General features: G+C 36.9%; 1 protein-coding gene across 2 annotated transcripts in view; it reads right to left on the bottom strand.

Moving 5' to 3' along the window:
• LOC127438855 (complement C3-like) overlaps window positions 1-22,552 on the bottom strand; it is a 44,394-nt gene that overhangs the window by 12,027 nt on the left and 9,815 nt on the right. For both annotated transcript variants that reach the window (XM_051694766.1, XM_051694767.1), the window contains exons 10-29: window positions 21,088-21,190; window positions 20,859-20,973; window positions 20,472-20,587; window positions 16,629-16,772; window positions 16,310-16,525; window positions 16,037-16,237; window positions 14,314-14,472; window positions 14,058-14,187; window positions 12,356-12,421; window positions 11,892-12,140; window positions 10,868-11,189; window positions 8,778-8,863; window positions 6,670-6,809; window positions 6,273-6,482; window positions 6,037-6,103; window positions 5,035-5,121; window positions 2,247-2,450; window positions 2,045-2,120; window positions 1,805-1,964; window positions 1,588-1,698 (exon numbers count right to left, since the gene is read on the bottom strand). In XM_051694766.1, coding sequence (XP_051550726.1) covers window positions 1,588-1,698; window positions 1,805-1,964; window positions 2,045-2,120; window positions 2,247-2,450; window positions 5,035-5,121; window positions 6,037-6,103; window positions 6,273-6,482; window positions 6,670-6,809; window positions 8,778-8,863; window positions 10,868-11,189; window positions 11,892-12,140; window positions 12,356-12,421; window positions 14,058-14,187; window positions 14,314-14,472; window positions 16,037-16,237; window positions 16,310-16,525; window positions 16,629-16,772; window positions 20,472-20,587; window positions 20,859-20,973; window positions 21,088-21,190 — 2,962 coding nt within the window. The remainder of the gene's footprint in view (window positions 1-1,587; window positions 1,699-1,804; window positions 1,965-2,044; window positions 2,121-2,246; window positions 2,451-5,034; window positions 5,122-6,036; window positions 6,104-6,272; window positions 6,483-6,669; window positions 6,810-8,777; window positions 8,864-10,867; window positions 11,190-11,891; window positions 12,141-12,355; window positions 12,422-14,057; window positions 14,188-14,313; window positions 14,473-16,036; window positions 16,238-16,309; window positions 16,526-16,628; window positions 16,773-20,471; window positions 20,588-20,858; window positions 20,974-21,087; window positions 21,191-22,552) is intronic.

The following is a 22,552-nucleotide window of genomic DNA, read 5'->3' as shown; positions in this document are numbered from 1 at the left end:
TGTAGCATAGCGGGCTGCGCTCATGACATGTGGTGCTGATGCATTGTGGGTGACACAAGTTCGAGTCCTGGCTTGTGAGGTCTTTTCCCGATCTTATTCCACTCTTCTCCCTCTAATTTCCTGTCACCTCTCTACTTTATCTATCCCAGTAAAAAGCCAAAAGATCTTAAAACAAAATTTTATAATTTATCAACTTTGTACATAAAACATTTCGACATGACTGAGAGCAAACACCTTGCAGAAAATCACATATTCATTCAGCCCCTCAGAGTAAAAAGATTTTTTTTTAAATTTGCCTACCAGCCACAGTGGCTGTGAATGCCCAATTTCACCAGCCACTTTGATTTTTTTACCAGCTCCTTTGGTTATTCATAAAGGTATATAAAACACCTCTTCTGAAGCTGTAGTGAATTATGATGACACACATGACAATTCATTAATGTTGCATTAATGTTTAATGTCATTTGCTAAGTTTGTATGGTTATGTATTCAGCCACACATGTTTGGAATTAAGAAATGTTGAATTCACAATGCGTGTAAATGTGAACTGCTCCTTGGAAATCAAGCGAACTAAACTAAAGAGTATCTCTTGAGATTTCCAGACGACTGAAACAGCAGAAACGGTGAGAACTCTGCATGCATGTGTTCCATGAGAAGCGCTGCGTTTATGGGTGTCAGAGCGCCTCTGAATACACAGCGAATCAACGGCTTTTCTTTCATCTGTTCTTCAAAATATAATCAAGTGTGTTTCTTCAAACGCACATCTTTGTGTCTGACAGCATTTCTTGTCACGTCACTCCAAGATTTGTATAAGTTGCCCGCCACAGAAATAACCCACCACTGCGCATAAAATATCCACATTTGGCGGGTGCTAATTTTACTCTGAACAAAAGGAAAAACACAGAATTTACTAATTTCATTAACCAGAGGTTACATCTCAAATACACACACAATTAGTTGGAGGGAATCAAGCAATAATATTTACAAGAAAAAGAGAGAATCGCTCGCTCTTTTGCTGGAGATTTGGCCTCAATAAACCATCTGAAACCGAAAATAAACCTGCTTAAAATTACTAATAGTTAAATGGGACGTAAACAATGCAACAGTTATTACATCTAATATTTATCCTTGGACCTGTCCATGTTGTCATTTCTTATGTGAGAGAAACTTCACTGTGGGAATGTGTGGCCATGGAACTTGTGTCACCCTCAGACGTGTGGCGTTCACTGATATGTGTGACTCTGCGAGCGCTGAATATCTCGCGTAATTCCACTGATCTTGCAAACTATAACATAGCTACATGCAACACCACAAATTTAAATGTGTATCTGTTCTGCTGTTGCTAATAAAATAATAGTGTGAATACATCTTACCCAAGTTACAGGCTTACCCAATACAGTTATTTAATTTTTCCGCAAATCATCACGTGGGCCAGAGATGACTCCTTGGCAGGCCGGAACTGTATGTTTGACACCCCTGATATAATGTGTATACTGTGCATAGTATTTAAACAAAATGTCATTAAAAAGGGCAAAAGAAGCTTTTTATTTGCACAAGTGTGTGTGTGAAGGAAAAAGAGTGATTAACCTCAATGTTGAGGCCTGGCTTTTGGCAGGTAATGGCATTTTGTGCTTCTGCCAAAGCAATCAGCACAAATGCAGTCAGAGACGCTCTGGATTCAGAACCCTGCAGGCCTCCCTGTACACACATACATCACAAAATAATGTATATACAATACTATCGACCAGTGCAATTAAAAAAATTACTGAGTACACCTTTAATTCTCTTTCATCTTTTTTCTCACCGTCATACTGGTGGTGTAGACAGGATTGTCCTCCTGAAAGGATCCATCTGGACGCTGTTTATTCTCTAGTAGATACAGTAGAGGCCCACACAAATGCTTCTCACTGACAGAAATAAACGAGTGTGCCATAGAGAACACCTTCACTACATATGCAGTGATCCTAAGATGAAAGAATATAAAGACATTTATTGGTATATGCTCAAAATGAAGCTGTAATCAGTTCTGTGCTTGCATGAATACCATGTGCTGGTGCCTTCGTTACGGTAGGGAGGGTACGAGTCATCTTTTTTTCTATAATTAAGTTGGTTTTCATAACCTGAGATGAAAGACATACTGTAAACTTTAGTACATCGGGTTTAGAAAAATGTCTAACTCCAATCCTTTATCTAAAATAATGGGAAAAAGTGTAACCTTATATACTCTTCATCCATGCCTCTCTCACCTTTCTGTATGTATTTGATGGCCTCTTCTCTGCGATTTATTCCCACTTTGTCCCACTGTGCACTACTGTCCAAATAATGAGCTGCAATTAGTGGCAGTGTGATACTGGCCAGATTCTGCTCCACACAGCCACCAGGCATACGGATCAACGTTGCCAGAGAGTCTTCATTAATGGAGTTATCAATGCTGTCTGCCAACAAATCACCTATAGAGACATATACCAAAAACATATGGATCAGTACTTTACCTTTACAGATTTACATTATTCATATGGATAGCAGTTGACATTTAAATCAAACATTAATTTGCTTAAAGGTGCACTCAGTAACTTTTTGCTCGTGTCATCTTGGACTTTCACTGACACCTAGTGGTGTGGATGCAGCATCATTCAAAATCAATAGTTTTCAGTTGGCAGACTGATTCTTTCATCAACGTGCGTTGCCCCGACGGCTTTCACTTTCGCATGCTGTCTCCTTGTTTATATCCGCGTCTCCCACTGAACCCACTTAGATGTGATATACAATATGGAACAGCCTTTCTGTTTGATGGGGACCAAATTTAATAATGTAATAATTAGCCATGGAAAAAAAATCCATATCTGTAGACCAATATTATGAATTTTGTCCCCCTCAGTGTCTATGGTGGTTACGGCCATAATCATGGTCAGCTTACCTTACAGAAATATAGGGAGGCATGTGCCCAACCTGTGTATTCCTTGGGATATCTCTTCTGTTCATTACAAATTATTAACTTCTGCATGTTTGATATTGCTGAAGGTCTGTTTTAAATAATTCTGGTAATCCATAAGTAATGAGTCAAGTGTTACCACATAAGTATGAAGGAATTACTAATTATCTGGACCATTATTAATCATAAGTGAGGGTCATGGTAACACATTATTAATTAATGAGATCTTACTGTTTCCTTCCTTGGTAGTTAAAGGTTATCTGGACCATTATTCTAAAGTGAGGGTCATGGTAACGCATTATTAATTAATGAGATCTTACTGTTTCCTTCCTTGGTAGATAAAGGTTATCTGGACCATTATTCTAAAGTGAGGGTCATGGTAACACATTATTAATTAATGAGATCTTACTGTTTCCTTCCTTGGTAGTTAAAGGTAATCTGGACCATTATTTTAAAGTGAGGGTCATAGTAACACATTATTAATTAATGAGATCCTACTGTTTCCTTCCTTGGTAGTTAAATGTTATCTGGACCATTATTCTAAAGTGAGGGTCATGGTAACACATTATTAATTAATGAGATCTTACTGTGTCCTTCCTTGGTAGTTAAAGGTAATCTGGACCATTATTCTAAAGTGAGGTTTAATAGTAACTGAGTTGTTACTTGTCAGTTAGTAATGAATACTTAAGTGTTTGTTACTACATTTTATTCATTTAATCAAACAGATAGTTAACAAACCTTCACAGACATTCAAAACAAATTTCTGGCATTGAATGATGAATCGCTGAAATAATTGAACATAATTGCATAGGCTATAAACCTTTAGCAGGATAATATTTTTAATTGCTGGTGCTCACGGTTACTACATGTTTTAAAAGTCTTTAAAGTATTTATATAGTAAAATAATAAAATTATGTGTCTAAAGGACAAGTGTGTTGATCTCCACAAGACTTCAACAGAAAACGGAGAGAAAACCGGCGTGCAGCATGAGGGCGATTCCACCTGTGTGCTTCCACCCAAGACTCTGTAAATACGTACAGTTTTTATCAAATAAATTTTACATGTTTTCTCATTTGCCTATGTTCGGTCTGAACAGAACAGAATGTATGTTAAAGTTTACCGCGTGCAGGCGGATCGACGGGAGCAAAATTGCACTCTCTCTTCTTTCTAAGCGCGAGCATTGAATATGGCGAACCATACATTCACATAAAATTAAACACTTCTTGTAAGATTAACCTACAGTATCTATGAATAAAAAATGTATTTAAAAATATTTAGTAAACATTTTTTGTGTATATTTAAGTGTGTATTCATTAATTAATAATGTGTTACCATGACCCTCACTTTAAAATAATTAGTAATTCCTTCATGTTTATGTGGTAACATTTGACTCATTATGGGTTAAAAATTATTTTAAAAAGACCTCCAGCAATATTAAACATGCAGAAGTTAATCATTTGTAATTAACAGAAGAGATATCCCAAGGAATACACAGATTGGGCACATACATCTGTAAGCTGACTATGATACTCTACCAGACACTGTAGCCATGATTTAGAGAGCTGTTATGTGCATAAAATAATTCCAGCAAAGGTCACACGTGAGGCGCATGTTTCTGTGAAGGCGCATTTCATGATCATTTTCACAATAAAAACATAATCATTCACATTTTAGGCACATGTTAATGTTTTAATTAGTAATTAATCAGTAGTTATTTTATATTAGCCATAGTTAGTTGATAGTTCTCAATGAGGAAAATCTAATTTAGTAATTATTGATTACCTAACAGTGAACTCTCCCAGTCATCAGTTCACTATTACTTACTGATTGGTTAATCATGTTTCCATATTAGTTAATAGTAGTAACTAAAGTGTTAATGTAGTACTACTCATTAATCCTGCATTAATTCCTGCATAGTTTCCTATTAATGACGGACCATAATTATAAAGTGTTACCAACTTTTTAATGGGGAAAACATTACTGAGTGCACCATTAAACTACATTTAGAATTCCTTCATAATATTATTCAGTATATATATATATAAAAAAATAATACTATAATATATTTCATATCAGGAATATGACTTAATAAAATGTCCAACCTCTGACATTGATAAATGTTTCTGGCAGAGATCTTGGCACAACAGAGTCCAACTGTAACTTATCCACTGTTACCTTCTGTCTTCCAACTGAAGAAATGGAGGAAATTTTAAACAAATCTAAATTAATAAATTAATATACACAACTGTGCCGCCTAATAAAACACACCAATCCCACGCAACACACATAAAAACATATTAGTCTCAACTATGAAATGTGCAAACTTTAATTTACAAAATCATTAAAAAAAAATCTACCCTACAAAACGTATCTGCAGTCTAGGGTTGTGCCGACACAATAATTATTTTTCTCATGACATGTTTCAAGGTAAATTTTTCGAAACCTGTCAAGGAAATCTAAGGGTCTTATTTTAATCCAAAAGGAAAGAAAAAAAAACAAACAAACAAAAAAAAAAACAAAGAAGAAAGTTGGTTTTGCACATAGAAAATTTAGCCTAGATGATTTTTTATATTTTCATGACAGTTACATACATTTTCCCCAAAGATGGTCATTATGACATTCTCATTACTGCAATGTGAAAAATACATTATTTAAGAAAAATAATTTTTGGGGAGAAAAGGGGAGAAAAAATTATAATTTTACAATAGCATTTTTTTTTTTTTTTGTAATAGAGTAAAAAAACAACATCTGCTACAATAATGAAAAAATCATCATTTAAAACATTGGTAATTGGAGAGTTTAATGTCACAATGCAAAAAATATTGGACCTTAATGCAGGCTTCATTTTCTTTGTGCAAAATAACATTTTATTCACTCAAATTGTTTATTACAGCTCAATTAATAAAAAGCATGCCAACTAAATAGGAACAAACTCTCACACGCAATATAATTGTGATATTGTTATGCATCGTAATGTATTGGAGTTTGACACATGTATCACATGTATCATATTGAGAGGCCGTAGAGAATACCCACACTAGTCTTCACAAAAATGGATTTGTGAAGCTCTGTGATTAAAAGTAAAAAGGACTTTATGAACTCACCAAAGTCTCCTTTCTCAGAGGGGTTCAACACAAAGCTCCTCACTTTAATTGTTTGGATGCCCTCTACCTAAAACACCACATATAACACATACCACATAAGTATTGCTCTTCAGTTCTGTGCAACTTTCTAGACATCAGTGTAGGGAGTTGAACTTTTCACAGAGCACCTAACATGGAGTAAAAAAACAATATATAAAAATATTTCAGAAGTATGTGTTAGAGCTGAGCCCACTCACCACCACACGTAGATTCTTCCTCACTGCATCCTGCCCCATGAAGGAGTCTGCAACAGCTGTGAGTTGTAGGGGAAGCTCTCCTGTTTTAAGGGGGATGATGGTGTACGAGAGGAGAACTGAAGAGCTGGCCTGTACAAAAATTTTCTGTGCGTGGGGTCCGTTAAATGCCACACTACACATGTCCTCTGTCTTACCCAGGATCACCATTACCTGCACACAGATACATCATTCAGGTTGGGGCACAATTATGGCTTGTATATACCAGCTTTGGAGAGTAACTAACTAAAAGTAGCAAAGTTTCTGATAAGACTTCATTTTCAGTGGCATGACAGTAGCTAAGCTGTTTAAAAACAAAGCAGAGTGCTGTTAATGTTAGGTTACAGTTTGTGAAACTAACCTCGAGTTTGGAATTCTTGTAGTTGTGAACCACAGCTTTGATTTCCACATGTTCATTTCTGGACACCGAGTGAGGCAACCGCAGATCTACAAAAAACGGCTTCCATGCACGGACATGGTAAGGTTCGGCAACACAGAAACCTGCAAGATATTGTGATCTGAATTATTGGATGGAATGATTACAGACACGTAGCTCTGACATTTGTAGTCATGAAGTTGTTTGAGCTCCTGATTCTGGCTCCACCTAAAAGCCGCTCTTCAACCCCTTTCATTTGGTGGATTATGTTGTGAGCCTGCACAACATCCTCGAACATCTAGAGAAGCCCGGCTGTTTTGCACAGATTCTGTGGATTTCAACTTGACCTTGAACACTATTAATCCTGAGCATCTCAACTGAAAATTCCCCCTTCCATCTGCCATTGAATCTTTGATTTACCAACAGACAGGATCAGTGGCCTCTACAGCAACAACATCAACGCCTATTTTACATCATTGTACCCTTGGCCCCGCCCACTGGGGCACAGTTCATAAACACAGAAAGAGAGAGCAGGGCAAACAGTGTGGCCTAGTGTGGTCTAACTCTGGTCTAATTATTATAACAAATGGGACCTATCTGGACTATTTTGAATTATTTTTGTATATAAACATGGACAACACAGATGTCTTTGACTGATGTCACGTCTCTGGCACCGCTTTTAAAAGACGCGGTGTCAAATTACAACTCAATTTTAAGCCATTCAGTTACATTCAGCTGCTGCCACTTGTTGTGTGCACAAACTGCTCAATATACTGTTCTTTTGCCCATCTGCGCTATTTTTAATTGTTGGTGCATTTAAACACACTATATGGACGTCTTTAACAGTTTTGATGCGTTTCTGACAATGTGCACCTCAGTATATGATGATACTGCAAACTGGATGTGTGCATCTTCATTGTGCTTTGGACTATGTATGTGCGTCATGTGGATGTGTCTTCAGTGTATTTCAGCGTGGATTGCTTGTGAACCAGTTATAAAATGATTCAAGCTTTGCAAAGGAATTGTCATTGAAGGATGTGGCAGTTAAAACACTTTTGACCCCAATCAAAAACATAAGTAAACATTTCCATTAATGAATATTTCAAATGTCATGACTGTTTGATAGTTTATGGTGCTGAAACCTTCTCTACACCGGATGCGTCCGTTGACATGATGCGACACAACGGCTTAAGGCTGTTCACACTGGCGCTTCCACACAAACTTTCTAAACCGTTTATTTGAGTTGTTGTTGGCAGTAGTACAGCCAGTGCATGCAGCAGAAAATGGAACGGAAGATCTGTTTACTGCAACGGACGCTTCCATGGTAGACAGCATCATTGATTATAATGGGTTCTGTTGCTTTTGATGTGACGCGCCTCTCGCATTTGGTGTAGACAGGGTGTGAGTGTTAACAGTTGTGCTTGAGATGAATTTTAATATAATTCAGATGCAATGTGTTGGATCAGTGTGATGTGTAAACCCTGAAATGTAGTTTTATAATATTGTGGTGTTGTTCATTCTCTTCCAATGTATTTCAAATATGGCTGTATTTGAGGGGCTGCGTGATGTTAGCCAGTCAGAACAGTGGGCATTTAACGGAGGAGCTGAGGTCAAAACCAAGCTAGACAGAGGGCCAGAGACAGGTTGTAAAATGATCATATATTACTAAATTATGACTGTTTTTGTGACTTCACTAACATTATCAGTGGACCTCAGGAAAGATAATAAAACTATTAAAAAAAGGAGCATTTCATGACCCCTTTAAAAGTTTTTCCATTGTAGTTTGTGCATGTCTTCTTATCAAAGAAAACATGTGTCCACCTCAAGCAAGTGTATGCTGTATGTTTTTTGTGCATTTTGGAGATTTTATTCACATCTTGGCATTTCCATCCAACATTTTTTATGCAAAATCCTATAGAAACCCAACTAATGAGTCAATCAATAGAAATTAGGCAGTGCTGATGACTTCATAGTGTTCTGCTAAAAGATTCTGATTCTGCTGTCTGGGTCTTTGATGGGTTGAGAGGCTCTGTCAAAACAGACTCAGACAGACAGAGACAGAGAACAGACAAGAATATACTGTAGCTGATTACCTGTTTCAGGTGAAGCACTGACACCTAGAAACCCCCACTGAGTGATACTGTCAGGTAGAACAGTGTCCACTGTATATACAGCTAACCTGTTAAAAATACAGACATACTACTGTAAGAGTGTACATAAATCTTATGTAAATACTATAAATACATTAAATACACTCCTCTGAATAACAAACAAACAATGCATTTTCTTTAAATACTTTAAAGAGGCATGGGGGGATAGCATGGAGTGTTACTCCAATCTGTAACCCTATTAAAGCTGAAGTGTGTAATTTCTGAGCCACTAGTCACCAAACGGAATTGCAAAAATAATCACCGTTTACACCCAGTAGTAACATGTGCCTCAAATGCGTCTTCTCTGTGACCACTTGTGATCGGATTTCAAGGGGAGGGTCTCTGAATCCTTGACTACATACATCAGTACTTCCGAGTGTTACTGCATGTTTATTAAGTGCAAAAGTTAACACACTATTGCTTCCAAATAGGCCTTTTTTTAAATAACCATCTGAACGCGGTTATTTGATATAACTGCAGTTATTTGAGATAACCGTGATTATTGTTCACTTCAAATTTCAAACACATTTTAATGTCAAAAATAAGGGAATTTTAAGCAAATTTATTAATGCCATCAACACAGTGTTTGTGTGACATTCAGTTGAACTCTCAGAGCGTCGCTGAGCCACACTGTAAACGTCATCCAACTCCTGTCCGGAAGAGAGCATGAAGCACTTTTCAAGCACTCTGACGTGTGCGCTGTTAGCAGAGGCTTGTGCCAAACTCCCGCGAAAGCATAAACGAATAAATATAAACATTAACAGTCAACGCAAAGCTCTCCGGTTTCACTTTAAACTATCGTGTAATGGCAAATGATCGCAGCCATAGCGGGTTCATAAACGCTGTGTTAATGACACGCAGTGACACAGAGGAGAGGCACGCTTACTCTATTTCAGTGGAGTGATAAAAAGATGAAAAGAAATCTCAAAGGTTTTGCCTCTTGAGAAATAAGGGCTTGTGGGTTTAATCAAAAAGCATTAAAATACAGTGTAAAGGGGAAGAAATTAGGACAGAAATATGTAACTATTGCATAATATTATATTGTAAAAATATAATAAAAATATTTTATTATACTGTATTTAAAAAAAATAATATGTATTTTTGAGTGTCAAAAAACAACAACGTAAGTTGACCAAAGAGAGAGACATATTTTAAGTACGTAGAAATATTTTGATATTTTAAACATTATTTTTCCATGTCATTCGAAAGATTTTAAAGCCTTAAAAGGAAATCATATATCCCCGTTTTATTATTTTATTAATATATTTGAAGTTAAATATGTAAAATGACATCTTAAGGTGTATGAAGCACACATGCACCTTAAGAAATATAACAATTTACACTACCATTCAAAAGTTTAGGGTTCACTTACTTTATTTTATTTTTATTTTTTTCACATTTTAGAATAATAGTAAAGTCATCACAACTAAGGAAATATGGGAATTATGTTGTGACTAAAAAAAATCCAAAATAAATCAAAACTGCGTTATACTTCAGCATCTTCAAAGTAGTCACCCTTTGTGTAGAATTTTCAGAAATGTACTCTTGACATTTTCTCAACCAACTTCTTGAGGTATCACCCTGGGATGCTTTTTAAACAGTACTGAAGGAGTTCCCATCTATATGCTGGGCACTTAGTGGCTGCTTTTCTTTATTATTCAGTCCAAGTCATCCATTTCAAAAACATGTTTTTATTTTTTTTTATAAAATTTTAGTTTTGTAATGAAATAAATTAATATGTTGGCACAATTATATTTTCATCTACAAAACTAATCAAACATTTAAGCATACAGCTTCAGAACAAAAGGTTTTTAAGATCATGAGAAACATTTCAGGCAAGTGACCCCAAACTTTTGAAAGGTAGTGTATATGACAATTAATTGTGAAAGTCCTAAAACAGACAATTAAGCGTCATAATCACAATTATTTGTTTGACATTAATCATCAGCCAAATGTCATAATCGTGACAGCCCTAATTCCAAATATTTAAATTTTTAATGTTGTATATGCTACTTCAAAGGCCAGACTCTTACCCATCTTTGCTCCCAGACTTGGGTACGTTGGGCAGTCTGATATCAGTCCACAGCCATGACTCAAAGAACCTGGTGCGTACATAAATGTCTTCTATGTCAGCATATTCATTTTCATCAAACTCCTCTTCCTCCACTTCGATCTTTGCAGTTACAACAGCATTCACGTTGGAAATTGTCTCTGACTTCTCGAACACTCGAGCACTGACAGACATTTCTCGAGACCCTGAAAGCCCTGGAAGCCCTTGAAGCAATGGACGGTCGGGACGCAATGCGTATAAATGTGGGCGAATGACATCATGAGCATATCTATCCATATGAAAGCCTGGAGTAATGAGTGGAAATTGATGTCCTTGTTAATTTTTGCAGTTTTTGGTCATAGTTTTTGTCTTTTGACAAAAATGTTCTTTAAATTTAGTCAGTATTTTGTCATTTCACATCCATTTACTTAAGCCCATTTTCCTAAAATAGCTCATAATATTATTCAATAAAAATAACACTTTAGTTGACGACAATGTGAAAAATGATCTTCATGTTTGAGCTCCTTATATACTACCATACAATTTGCATACTTAAGTATTAGCCATTAGAAATTGTGAATTTTCTGTGGTTCAGAGACTTTTCAGTTTACAGGATTGTTACGAACATGGCGTATTCACAGTGCAAGTTACACATTCTGACTAAAATGTAACTTTTTGTCCTCTATAAACACTGCTGATGCATTGTTAATATTTTGCAGTATAGTTTTTTTGTTTGTTTGTTTTTTTTTTTTTTTTTTTGTCAACAGTAAGTTTTAGTTAAATATTTTATCATTATGATGTATTTTTTTTATAACATCATTATCATTGGAAATAAACTTTATCAACAAATATTTTCATCAGTAATTTAATTGGCGAGATTAACACTGATTACCGGTAGATCTTATTTATTAGATCCTAATAAATAAGATGAGGGACACTGCCAAAGCAATTACGAATGAAATTGTTTTGCCATTTCTTTGGCAAAGTCATGGCGTGCAGGTACTTACTATGTAATATAGGTGCATCGAATAATATAAGGGTGGTGGTGGTGGTGGGTGGAGTGGTGGTTGTTGGAGGTCTGGTAATGGTACCCAGCTCCTCCCCTCTGTATTGTGCACAACAGCGGAGGAAAGCTAAGACACAGCTCCAGTCCTCTGTGATATAGAGGGAGCGGCGATAGCACGAGTACGGCATAGGAATCTCCCTCATACCGTCCACACAACATCTCTGTAGAAACTTGTCGGAGTACTCCTTCTCTAAAAGAAAGGTGCGCATTGGCAAATTAATTCAAAATGACTTAGAACATTAGCTGGACTCTGCTAATTTAGTATATCCTTGAGAGTTAACTTTTCTTCTTTTTTTTTAAGCCCTTTTAAAGATAAAGTGTGTAATTTCTGATATTGATGCCCTTAAGCGTGTGCTCTGTCAGTGTTACTATCTAAAACATCAGCTATCAGTGACGCTGGCTCACCCAGCTGCTCTCTAAGTTGCAGTCTGGCAGCAGAACGTCTTCTCCTAGATCTACTGTTGCAACCACCTGTTCAAAAGAAACCAACATTAAAAATACAAGTCAAAACATAGACAGGTCTGTCCCACTCTTGTGCTCAAACAATGATCTTTCTTGATGTTAAGTCAACATGATACGACATACACAATCAGTTTTATTTTCGTACTTGTAGGGCAAGACTTGGTTTTAGCCATGGGAATTTAAATGGATTGTGTTAAGTCAAGATGAAATAGAATCAGACCTTAATGTGAGTTTGCAGTTGATTGTAGATAAAAAAAAAAAAAAAATAGGCACATTCTATTTACACCCCAGTGCAAATAGTGTCAGATACTATTTGCACCCATATTTAAATACTAACATACAGTATATGGGCATCACTGCAGTGTGTTTATTGTGTTTATTTAGAGTCCCACAGACACACTACAACAACCCCCTACCCCTAAACCTAACTTTAGACTTCCCTTAGAAACAAATAACCTTTTTTCACCATGAAAGTTTCACCATGGTATTTTGTAGTAAAATTATTGTAACCACAAAGTTAATCATGGTTACTATATTACCACCATATTACTTTAATAATACCATGGTTAATTGCATTAAAATGATGGTTTCTGCCAAAAAAAACATGGTTACTACAGTATTAGTAATACAGTGATGCAATCTGCACACAAGCAACGCTGAGCCGCGGGAACAAGTGCGGTCGTCAGACCCCGCCTCCAGATCAAACCCTTTTCTGCACTCCCTGACATTCACCGTGACCAAATCACTGCGATGAAATCAACATTTATAATAATTTTGATCTATTATTTTAAGAAGTATTAAAGGAAATATTAAGAGTGGAAACAGGAAATCAGATGGGAAAAAGAGTGGGACAAAAGACAGACTCGAACCGGGGTCGCTAGGACGACACTACACATTCACACACCATCTTTACACCCCACACCACTGCAGTGACACCTAATATCTAGTCTGACATATATTTCTCTAGTCCCACCAGACTATTGGGGTGCAAATAGCTGCACTTTGTGGCAGATGCTATTTACACAGGGGTGAAATTAGTCAGGCGGTAAAACATATTCCCATTTGTCCAAGGAATCAGGTCATTTGTATAGCCAAAACGTTGTTGTCAAAGGTAAAGCAAGTTAATGCATTGTAATAAAAGATTATTACACAAACAAAGAAAAAATAAAAATCTAATTGCACTGATGAATTGCAACCTTGATAATTCAAGGTATCGTCAGCATTAAGAACCTTTAATTTTATGTTGATTTCAACCTATCAATAAGCAGAAAAAGCACTATGTATTGTTTTGTGTGTAGTTTTATCAAGATTACTTATTATCCTCAAGTTATCTTCATTTAAGACTTTCAGGAGGTTTCAGGATGCATTTATGTCTCAGCACAAAATTGCTAGATTTGAAGTACAACAAGCATGTACTTTTAAACAAAAAGTAAACCCTAAAAGCAAATATAAGGTGACCACATTTGACTTGGACAACATCATAGTGTCCAAACAAAAGATAAACACAACAAATATGGCCATTGGACTTAGGCAACAAGTTAGAAAATTTCTGACCCCTTGTATAAGCAAGAGAGATTACACATGTTTTCCATTATAGTATTCAGTGGAAATATCCAGGTAGTTAAATGCTGTAAATTTGAAGCACCTCTGCTGGAGTCAGTGGTAACACCAGAGCTGGAATAAAAAATCAGCCCTGCATCACTGAAAACACCCATACTGTCCCTGCCTCCTCCTGCAGTGCAGCCCATATCACCCTGACCCACCACTTCCCACACCTGTATGGAGTAAAAAGGAAAGAGTAACAACCATTAATAAGGCTTCTAAAGCTAAAGGCCTATTGGGCAAAATTGTGATTTTCTTGCATTTCTGAAGTGTAATATGTCAATAGCATCTTCACGCACCTTTCTTTGTGTCAAACGGTTTTTACTCAACAGAAAAATGGCATTATCCACAGCAACCAAGCTGACCTTTGCTCCTGGGTCACCTTTAACTTGGAATTTAAAGCTGCTGCCTGGTGTGTAGTTATTTAGTTCTTCTCCATCCGCTGGACCTACATTGAGCTAATAGAACCACAAGCTTCACTGCAACAGCGAAAATCATTTATTGTATTCAAATATAAGTACAAAAAATTATTCCACAAAAGTGCTGAAATGTGCATGAAATTTCCATTGAATTTGATGCACATTTCTTTGACCTTTCCAGGCATTTTTATTGCTGGATAAGATTTTTTTTTTTCATCAATCCAATCAAATCAAACTGCAAGCAGTAATTCAGTAACTAATGAATTGTTATCAGATGACTTTACTGATGCCCTCATGGGAAAATAATCATATTGCTAATTATTTTACTTTTAATTTGCATTATAAACTAAACTTTTCACCAAAAAGTTTTTGTTTCCCCATTCAACAATCAAAAACATTAAAAATAATGTCTGCATTTCCATTTCATCCATTGTCACGCACAAGTCATACACTCTTAACTCTCAAAATTCATTGAAAAGTTTATGCACAAGGCAGAGACCATCTTTCAGGCATTATGGGATGTCATTTTGATGCCTGTATATTTTACGGTTCACTACCATTTATTAAATTATATAAACTTAATATACTAACCTTCTGGAACTATAAAAATCTGCTTTTCACTTTAAAATGTATTGTTAAACACCATAGTAACAGAAGGCCACTATATGTGACACTAAAATAATGCAATAGACATTAACTAAACTACATATAATATAACAGAATATAAGCATAACTGATATCAAAAAATTAAGAAGAAACATAACTTTTCCATAAAATATAATGAAATGTGATGGGTCATGCAGGGAGTTCTGGGAACGCCCAATTATTGTTTTTGATCGTAACTGTAATTTTTACCGTTAATTATACTATAAAATCATACTTCTACATCTAAAAACTATTTTTCTGCCTTATTTTACTGTAAAATTACATGTATTGTCTTGTTAAATATATTATCGTTTTTTACAGTTTAAGGTAACTATACCTGTTAATTATTTTTTTGTTTTTTTTGTTTTTTACTGTAGCATTTTTAAATTATTTCTCAGCTAAAATTACGGATATTTTTACAGTTATAGAAATCAGTGACAGTTACAGTTATAGTAATGCAAAATACCTATATATATATATGTTTTCCCAAGTAAACTTACTTTTACAAATCTAAGTGTACTTCACTGCATGAAATTATGTTGCTTTCATTTTAATGAAGTAAATTGAAAGCACAGCAAAAATCTATTTCACTTAGGAGTTTACTAAACTCCAGATTAATTTGGACAGTTTCTTTAATTCAGCATAAACTCAGTATCTTGTGTTGCAAATTAAGTGAAGTTGCATAACTTTATAAGTAAAATCTTTTTATTATAATGAGCAATATTTGCTGAAAATGTCTTTTATTTAGTGTGACAATGTTTGTTATGAGGAATTCAACACTTTTATTAAAAAATATAAAATGAATGTTAAATAAATAAATACATTTATTTTTTACAATGTATATTTCCATGACTTGTCCAAGCCTGGAAAATGGCATTTAAAGATTCCCTTATATTTTCCATGACCGTGGGAAACCTGTATATTCACTTCTCAATTCTACATGATAAATTGAACTCACCGAACCAACACACCGGTCCTCCACATCCACCAAGACCGAGTCTGCCACCACTTCTGCTCTGAACTTCCATGGCAACATGTAGTACGCCACAAACCGAAATGCAGGTAACATTTCTGTGGTAATCAGCAGAGGAATGTTCGTTGTATCCTGGCCTTTGACATTCACCCTGCCGCCTTGGATTATTTTCCCCTTACTTAAAACCTAAAGAAACAGCGCAGTTAATTCTGAGGTTACAGTATTCTTCTCAAAACGTCCCCCCAGTCCCACACTCACAGCATATGTCAGCTGCTCCACAAGTCCTCTGTTTTCTGTTGAGGAAGTTTTGATGTGCACTTTGATATTAAGACTGTTCCCCACCTCCACTCTGTTGGTGCCCATTGAAATATACAGGTAGTTTTGACTGTAACTCAGATAAGGGGAATATGGCTCCACGCGCATCTCCTGTACAGCCTGCTGTTCTGGTTTAAGTAATGGACTTACTGTCTCCACCTACACAAGAATCCACATATTCACCAAAAATAGCTGTCAGTTAAACACAATTTTATAATATTTCTATTGTGCACGTATTTATTTATGTACAAGTTAAACTTACTTTCAATATCTGTGGTGTGATAATAGCAGGCATGTTAAGAGAAGTTCTGACGGTACCGGTGTGTACAGTGATTGGGCTTTGAAGAAAGCTAATTTGAACTGGAATATTAGGAGCTGGAGATCCATCATGGTGACTCACTGCAACCTAAACAGCGAAAAAAAAAAAAAAAAAAAAAACTATACTTTTCTTATATTTGGCCAAAAGAATTATGCTAATTTCATGAGCTGACAATAAATTAAAGGGATAGTTCACCCAAAAATGAAAATTCTGTCATCATTTATTCATCCTCAGGTGCTCCAAGCTGCTCTTTTCAATATAATGAAAGTGAATGGTGACCATGGCTGTCAAGCAACATTTTCTAGGCAAAAATTTCAGTTAATATCAACTTAAATTCTAATCTGTTCGTTTAAACTTTTTATGATCGTTTTATGGTGCTTTTTTCCATTTTGGAGCTTCATAACCTTTAGTCTCATTATCAGACAGTCTGTGTTCTAACCGTCAGATGCACATACTAGCACACAAAATTGGAAAACGCTTTTTGAGCCACACAGTGCAATTCTTATTGGCTTGTTTGATGGAACTTCCATGAGTAGAAGCATACAGGACTTTTTATCAGTCTGACTGGAAACTGTTGATACAATGAGCACTTTTGAGGACCAAATAATCACCAGATTTGTCCAAGTTTGCCAGGTTAGTGACATTAAATCTTTTAAAGACATTCAGAGTTTTGTTTGAGGCACGTTGCAGAAAGTAAAGCGGATATCCATGAGCATGACTGCATATTCTGATTTGTTTACTTGGTTAGGTCTGTGAAATACTCAGCCTGGTGTCTTTAAATTTTCGTGAGTATTGCTACGTTTTTGCAAAATGTAATTTATGTGGTGTATTACACGTTTGGCTGCAGTTTGAAAGTGAAATGTCCAGTTGAGGGCGCCAAAACCCAGTGATATGAGGCTGTATTCAGACGAGCTTTTGAAGGTGGATTTGGAGTTTTAATAAGTAAAATGTACATTCCTTAAAAAAAAATTACCCTAAACCTAACCATTAGTGTTTTACAATATAAATGAGACAATAAAAAAGACAACCTAACCCAACCAATGCCTAAACCCAGCTGACAGTGTTTTAAAATGCAAAAGTGAAATGAAAGCAGTTTTTTCTGAAGCAACTAGCCAACCAACGCCTAAACCCAACCTGCTAGTGTTTTAAAATGCATAAGCAAAATGAAAAGCACATTTTCTGAAGCAAGCACATCTTTTCATGTCACTTTTGTGACACTGTTTCAGCTTGTGTTCTTGAGCAGTCTTGAACCCCAGTCTGCTGAGTTCAAAGTCCAGTGTTCTACCATGTTAGCTACAATGGCATGCAAAAGTTTGGGCGCCCCTGATCAAAATTTCTATTGCCTTGAATAGCTAAGCAAGCAAAAGGTGGCCTGATTTTCAAAAGGCTTAAAGTTAAAATGCCACATTTCTTTAATATTTTAAGCAATTTTACTTTTATATATTCTTTTTCCGTTTCAAAATAACAAAAAAGGAAAAGGGCCCGAAGCAAAAGTTTGGGCACCCTGCATGGTCAGTACTAAGTAACACCCCCTGGCAAGTATCACAGCTTGTAAAAGCTTTTTGTAGCCAGCTAAGTGTCTTTCAATTTTTGTTTGGGGGATTTTCACCCATTCTTCCTTGCAAAAGGCTTCTAGTTCTGTGAGATTCTTGGGCCGTCTTGCATGCACTGCTCTTTTGAGGTCTATCCACAGATTTTCAATGATGTTTAGGTCGGGGGATTGTGAGGGCCATGGCAAAACCTTCAGCTTGCGCCTCTTGAGTCCATTGTGGATTTTGAGGTGTGTTTAGGATCATTATCCTGTTGTAGGAGCAATCCTCTTTTCATCTTCAGCTTTTTTACAGATGGTGTGATGTTTGCTTCCAGAATTTGCTGATATTTAATTTAATCCATTCTTTCCTCTACCAGTGAAATGTTCCCCTGTGCCACTGACATCAACACAAGCCCAAAGCATGATCGATCCACCCCTGTGCTTAACAGTTGGAGAGGTGTTCTTTTCATGAAATTCTGCACCCTTTTTTCTCCAAACATACCTTTGCTCATTGCGGCCAAAAAGTTATATTTTAACTTTATCAGTCTGCAGGACTTGTTTCCAAAATGCATCAGGCTTGTTTAGATGTTCATTTGCAAACTTCTGATGCTGAAATTTGTGGTGAGGATGCAGGAAAGGTTTTCTTCTCATGACTCTTCAATGAAGGTCATATTTGTGCAGGTGTCGCTGCATAGTAGAACAGTGCACCACTACTCCAGAGTCTGCTAAATCTTCCTTAAGGTCTATTGCAGTCAAACGGGGGTTTTGATTTGCCTTTCTGGCAATCCTACGAGGAGTTCTCTCTGAAAGTTTTCTTGGTCTTCCAGACCTCAACTTGAACTCCACCATTCCTGTTAACTGCCATTTCTTAATTACATTACGAACTGAGGAAACGGCTACCTGAAAACGCTTGGCTATCTTCTTATATCCTTCTCCTGCTTTGTGGGCATCAATTATTTACATTTTCAGAGTGCTAGGCAGCTGCTTAGAGGAGCCCATGGCTGCTGATTGTCGGGACAAGATTTGAGGAGTCAGAGTATGTATAAAGCTTTGAAATTTGCATCACCTGGCCAATCCAAATGATGATTGTGAACCAGCCATAGCCCTAACAAGCTAATTAAGGTCTGAGACCTTGGTAAAAGTTATCTGAGAGCTCAAATCTCTTGGGGTGCCCAAACTTTTGCATGGTGCTCCTTTCCTTTTTTTCACTCTAAAATTGTACAAAATAAAATAATACACTAATATTGCTTAAAATGTTGAAAAGAATGTTTCATCATTAACTTTATGCCTTTTGGAAATCAGTTCATCTTCTACTCAATTAACTATTCACAGCAACAGAAATTTTGACCAGGGGTGCCCAAACTTTTGCATGCCACTGTATATTGAAAGCTAACTGTATCATAATAAGTGCATATAACTAGGAGGTACAAGCATAAAAAATGTCTAATTTTTCAAAGGATGCTTTAGAGTAAAAGTGTGCCGATATCATAAAATAGCAGTGTATGAGTAATGGAGAGAAAAGTAAGTGTTTATAAAGTCCTAATCAGCTTTTGACCTTATGATTTGTGTGAATGTGAATAAAACACAGTTGTTGTGGCACCTGTGGTGTTAATTTCATCTAGAAACTGCAGTGATTTATACCTGGAGACACGTATAATGAGTTTTGCAAAAATGTACATAGAGTCACATTTTCACCATGAGACCAGGTTGGAAATACTCTGTGCGGAGGTTTTCTGTGCTGTACTTGCACTCTCTACACATTTTCTGCTATTTTCCTGTGTGTTTTCTGTGCAATCGACCAAGGAGATTGCCGTGCCATTATCTAAATTATTAATTTTCTCATGTCTGTCTTTTATTATAGTATGTCTCCGATAACCCCGCCCCTAAACAGCATGTAATGACAAAGCCGACTGCGATTGATCACTTTACATGTTAGTTAGATGGTTTTTTTCCTGTCTAAGTGGGCGGTTTTTGGCCAATTTAAGCTTCTATGCAGTCCAGATCTTTGCTGTTTTAGTCAAAGGTCTGGCTACGCGAGACTGCATAGCTACTGGTCCCCATCCACTTTCATTGTATGGAAGAGAGCGGCACAGAATTCTGGCTAAACTGCTCCTTGTGTGTTCCATCGAAGAAAGAACGTCAGGTATGGAATGAAATTAGTGTGAAGATATGATGACAGAATTTGAAGTTTTTGGATGAATTATCCTTTTAAGCAGTAAATGTAAAGCAGTAAGCACAAGAAGCAATGAAATTACCGTTATGTCAAACGGTAGGCCAGGTTTAAAATACTGAGGTGTGTCTCTGAAGGAGAGCATGTAGGGTGACGTCACTATTTTGATGCCAGATTTTTCTGCTTCCACAAGGTCACTGCCTGAGGAGAAGAAGGTCTTAAGATGTAAGAGTGTTTGCAGCTAAATAATACTACTTAATATAATACTATTTACATGCATTTTATGGTCTCAAGAGATGCTAATATTTCTTTGACATATATATCCATAATATTACTGGACATTATATACATTTGCTGTAACAAAGGCATCAATTCCAAAACATGTCAATGTTAATGTTTTGGAGAGAGCAGAATTATCAATATATTGCATTTATTTCTTGATTTACTTAATTTTTAAAGAAGTGAGTGGTACCTGAGCTGGTCATTACTGAAGCTTTGACATACACAGAAGACCCCACTAGGATGTTTGTATAAGGATACACTCTCTTTATCTCCTCCATGGTCAAACTAACTGTCCCTCCATCCAACTGCAATTCATAAAAAAAGGGTAATGATAGCCTCATTCTATGAATGGTTTACTGTAATGTTTCAAATTACTTAAGTAGAAACTACATAAATAGTTTTTTTCTTAATTCACTTACATCATTCAGTTGCTTCATAGATGAGAGTCTCTTCTTCTCGCCATTCATTTCAATACCAAACAGCACGTATGCAACACCCTGAACTGGAGCACCATATAGGTACCTGGGAGAAAGGGGAAATTGCTTTAGACCAAGATGAGATTACATCTGTGTATGAGAAAATGGCTTTATTTACACTATACCAATCAGAAGTTTGGAGACACATTAAAAACCTTTTGATCTAAAGGCTTATACTTAAATGCTTGAAACTAGCCCTTTAGACAAAAATAAATGTTCTATGTATGAAAAAACAATTCTACATTGAACCAGAAATAGAAGCCACATAGTGGCCAGCGAACATGAGAACACCTTCAATACTGAATTGAATTTGATTTTTTCCCCTTTTTCTCCCAATTTGGAATGCCCAATTCCCAATGCGCTCTAAGTTCTTGTGGTCGCATAGTAATTTGCCTCAGTCCGGGTGGCGGAGGACGAATCCCAGTTGCCTCCGCGTCTGAGACAGTCAACCCACGCATCTTATCACGTGGCTTGCTGAGCGCATTGCCACGGAGACATAGCGCGTGTGGAGGCTTCACGCCATCCACCACGGCAACCACGCTCAACTCACCACGCACCCCACCGAGAACGAACCACATTATAGCGACCACAAGGAGGTTACCCCATGTGACTCTTCCCTCCCTAGCAACTGGGCCAATTTGGTTGCTTAGGAGACCTGGCTGGAGTCACTCAGCATGCCCTGGGATTCGAACTAGCGAACTAGCGAACTCCAGGGGTGGTAGCCAGCATATTTTAACACTGAGCTACCCAGGCCCCAGTTTTGATTTGTTTAACATTTTTGGTCACTGCATAGCTACTCATACTTCTTTTTGTATTAATTCATAGTTTTGATGAATTTTATTATAAAATGTGGAAAAAAAGAAGGAACGTGTCAAAAGTTGTTTTTTTTTTCTCCCCAATTCGGAATGCCCAATTCTCAATCCGCTCTACGTCCTCGTGGTGGCAGTGACTCGCCTCAATCCGGGTGGCTGAGGACGAATCTCAGTTGCCTCCACGTCTGAGACCGCCAATCCACGCATCTTATCTCATGGCTTGTTGAGTGTGTTACTGCGGAGACGTAGCGTGTGTGGAGGCCCACGCTATTCTCCACGGCATCCACACACAACTCATCATGCCAACGAGAGCGAGAACCACACATTATAGCGACCACGAGGAGGTTACCCCATGAAACTCTACCCTCCCTAGCAACCGGGCCAATTTGGTTGCTTAGGAGACCTGGCTGGAGTCACTCAGCACGCCCTGGATTCGAACTTGCGACTCTAGGGTTGGTAGTCAGCGTCAATACTCGCTGAGCTACCCAGGCCCCAGTGTCAAAAGTTTTTAAATAACAAACATTGTCACAAATCACACAGCTGCAGGAGACAGAAAAGCAACAATTCAGTAGTTAACTTTGAAGCCATCTTTCAGG

Source organism: Myxocyprinus asiaticus, chromosome 50 (genome assembly GCF_019703515.2).
Source record: "Myxocyprinus asiaticus isolate MX2 ecotype Aquarium Trade chromosome 50, UBuf_Myxa_2, whole genome shotgun sequence".
NCBI lineage: Eukaryota > Metazoa > Chordata > Actinopteri > Cypriniformes > Catostomidae > Myxocyprinus > Myxocyprinus asiaticus.
Note: the sequence above shows the minus strand (reverse complement) of the source record. Positions and strands in the feature narration are given on the sequence as shown.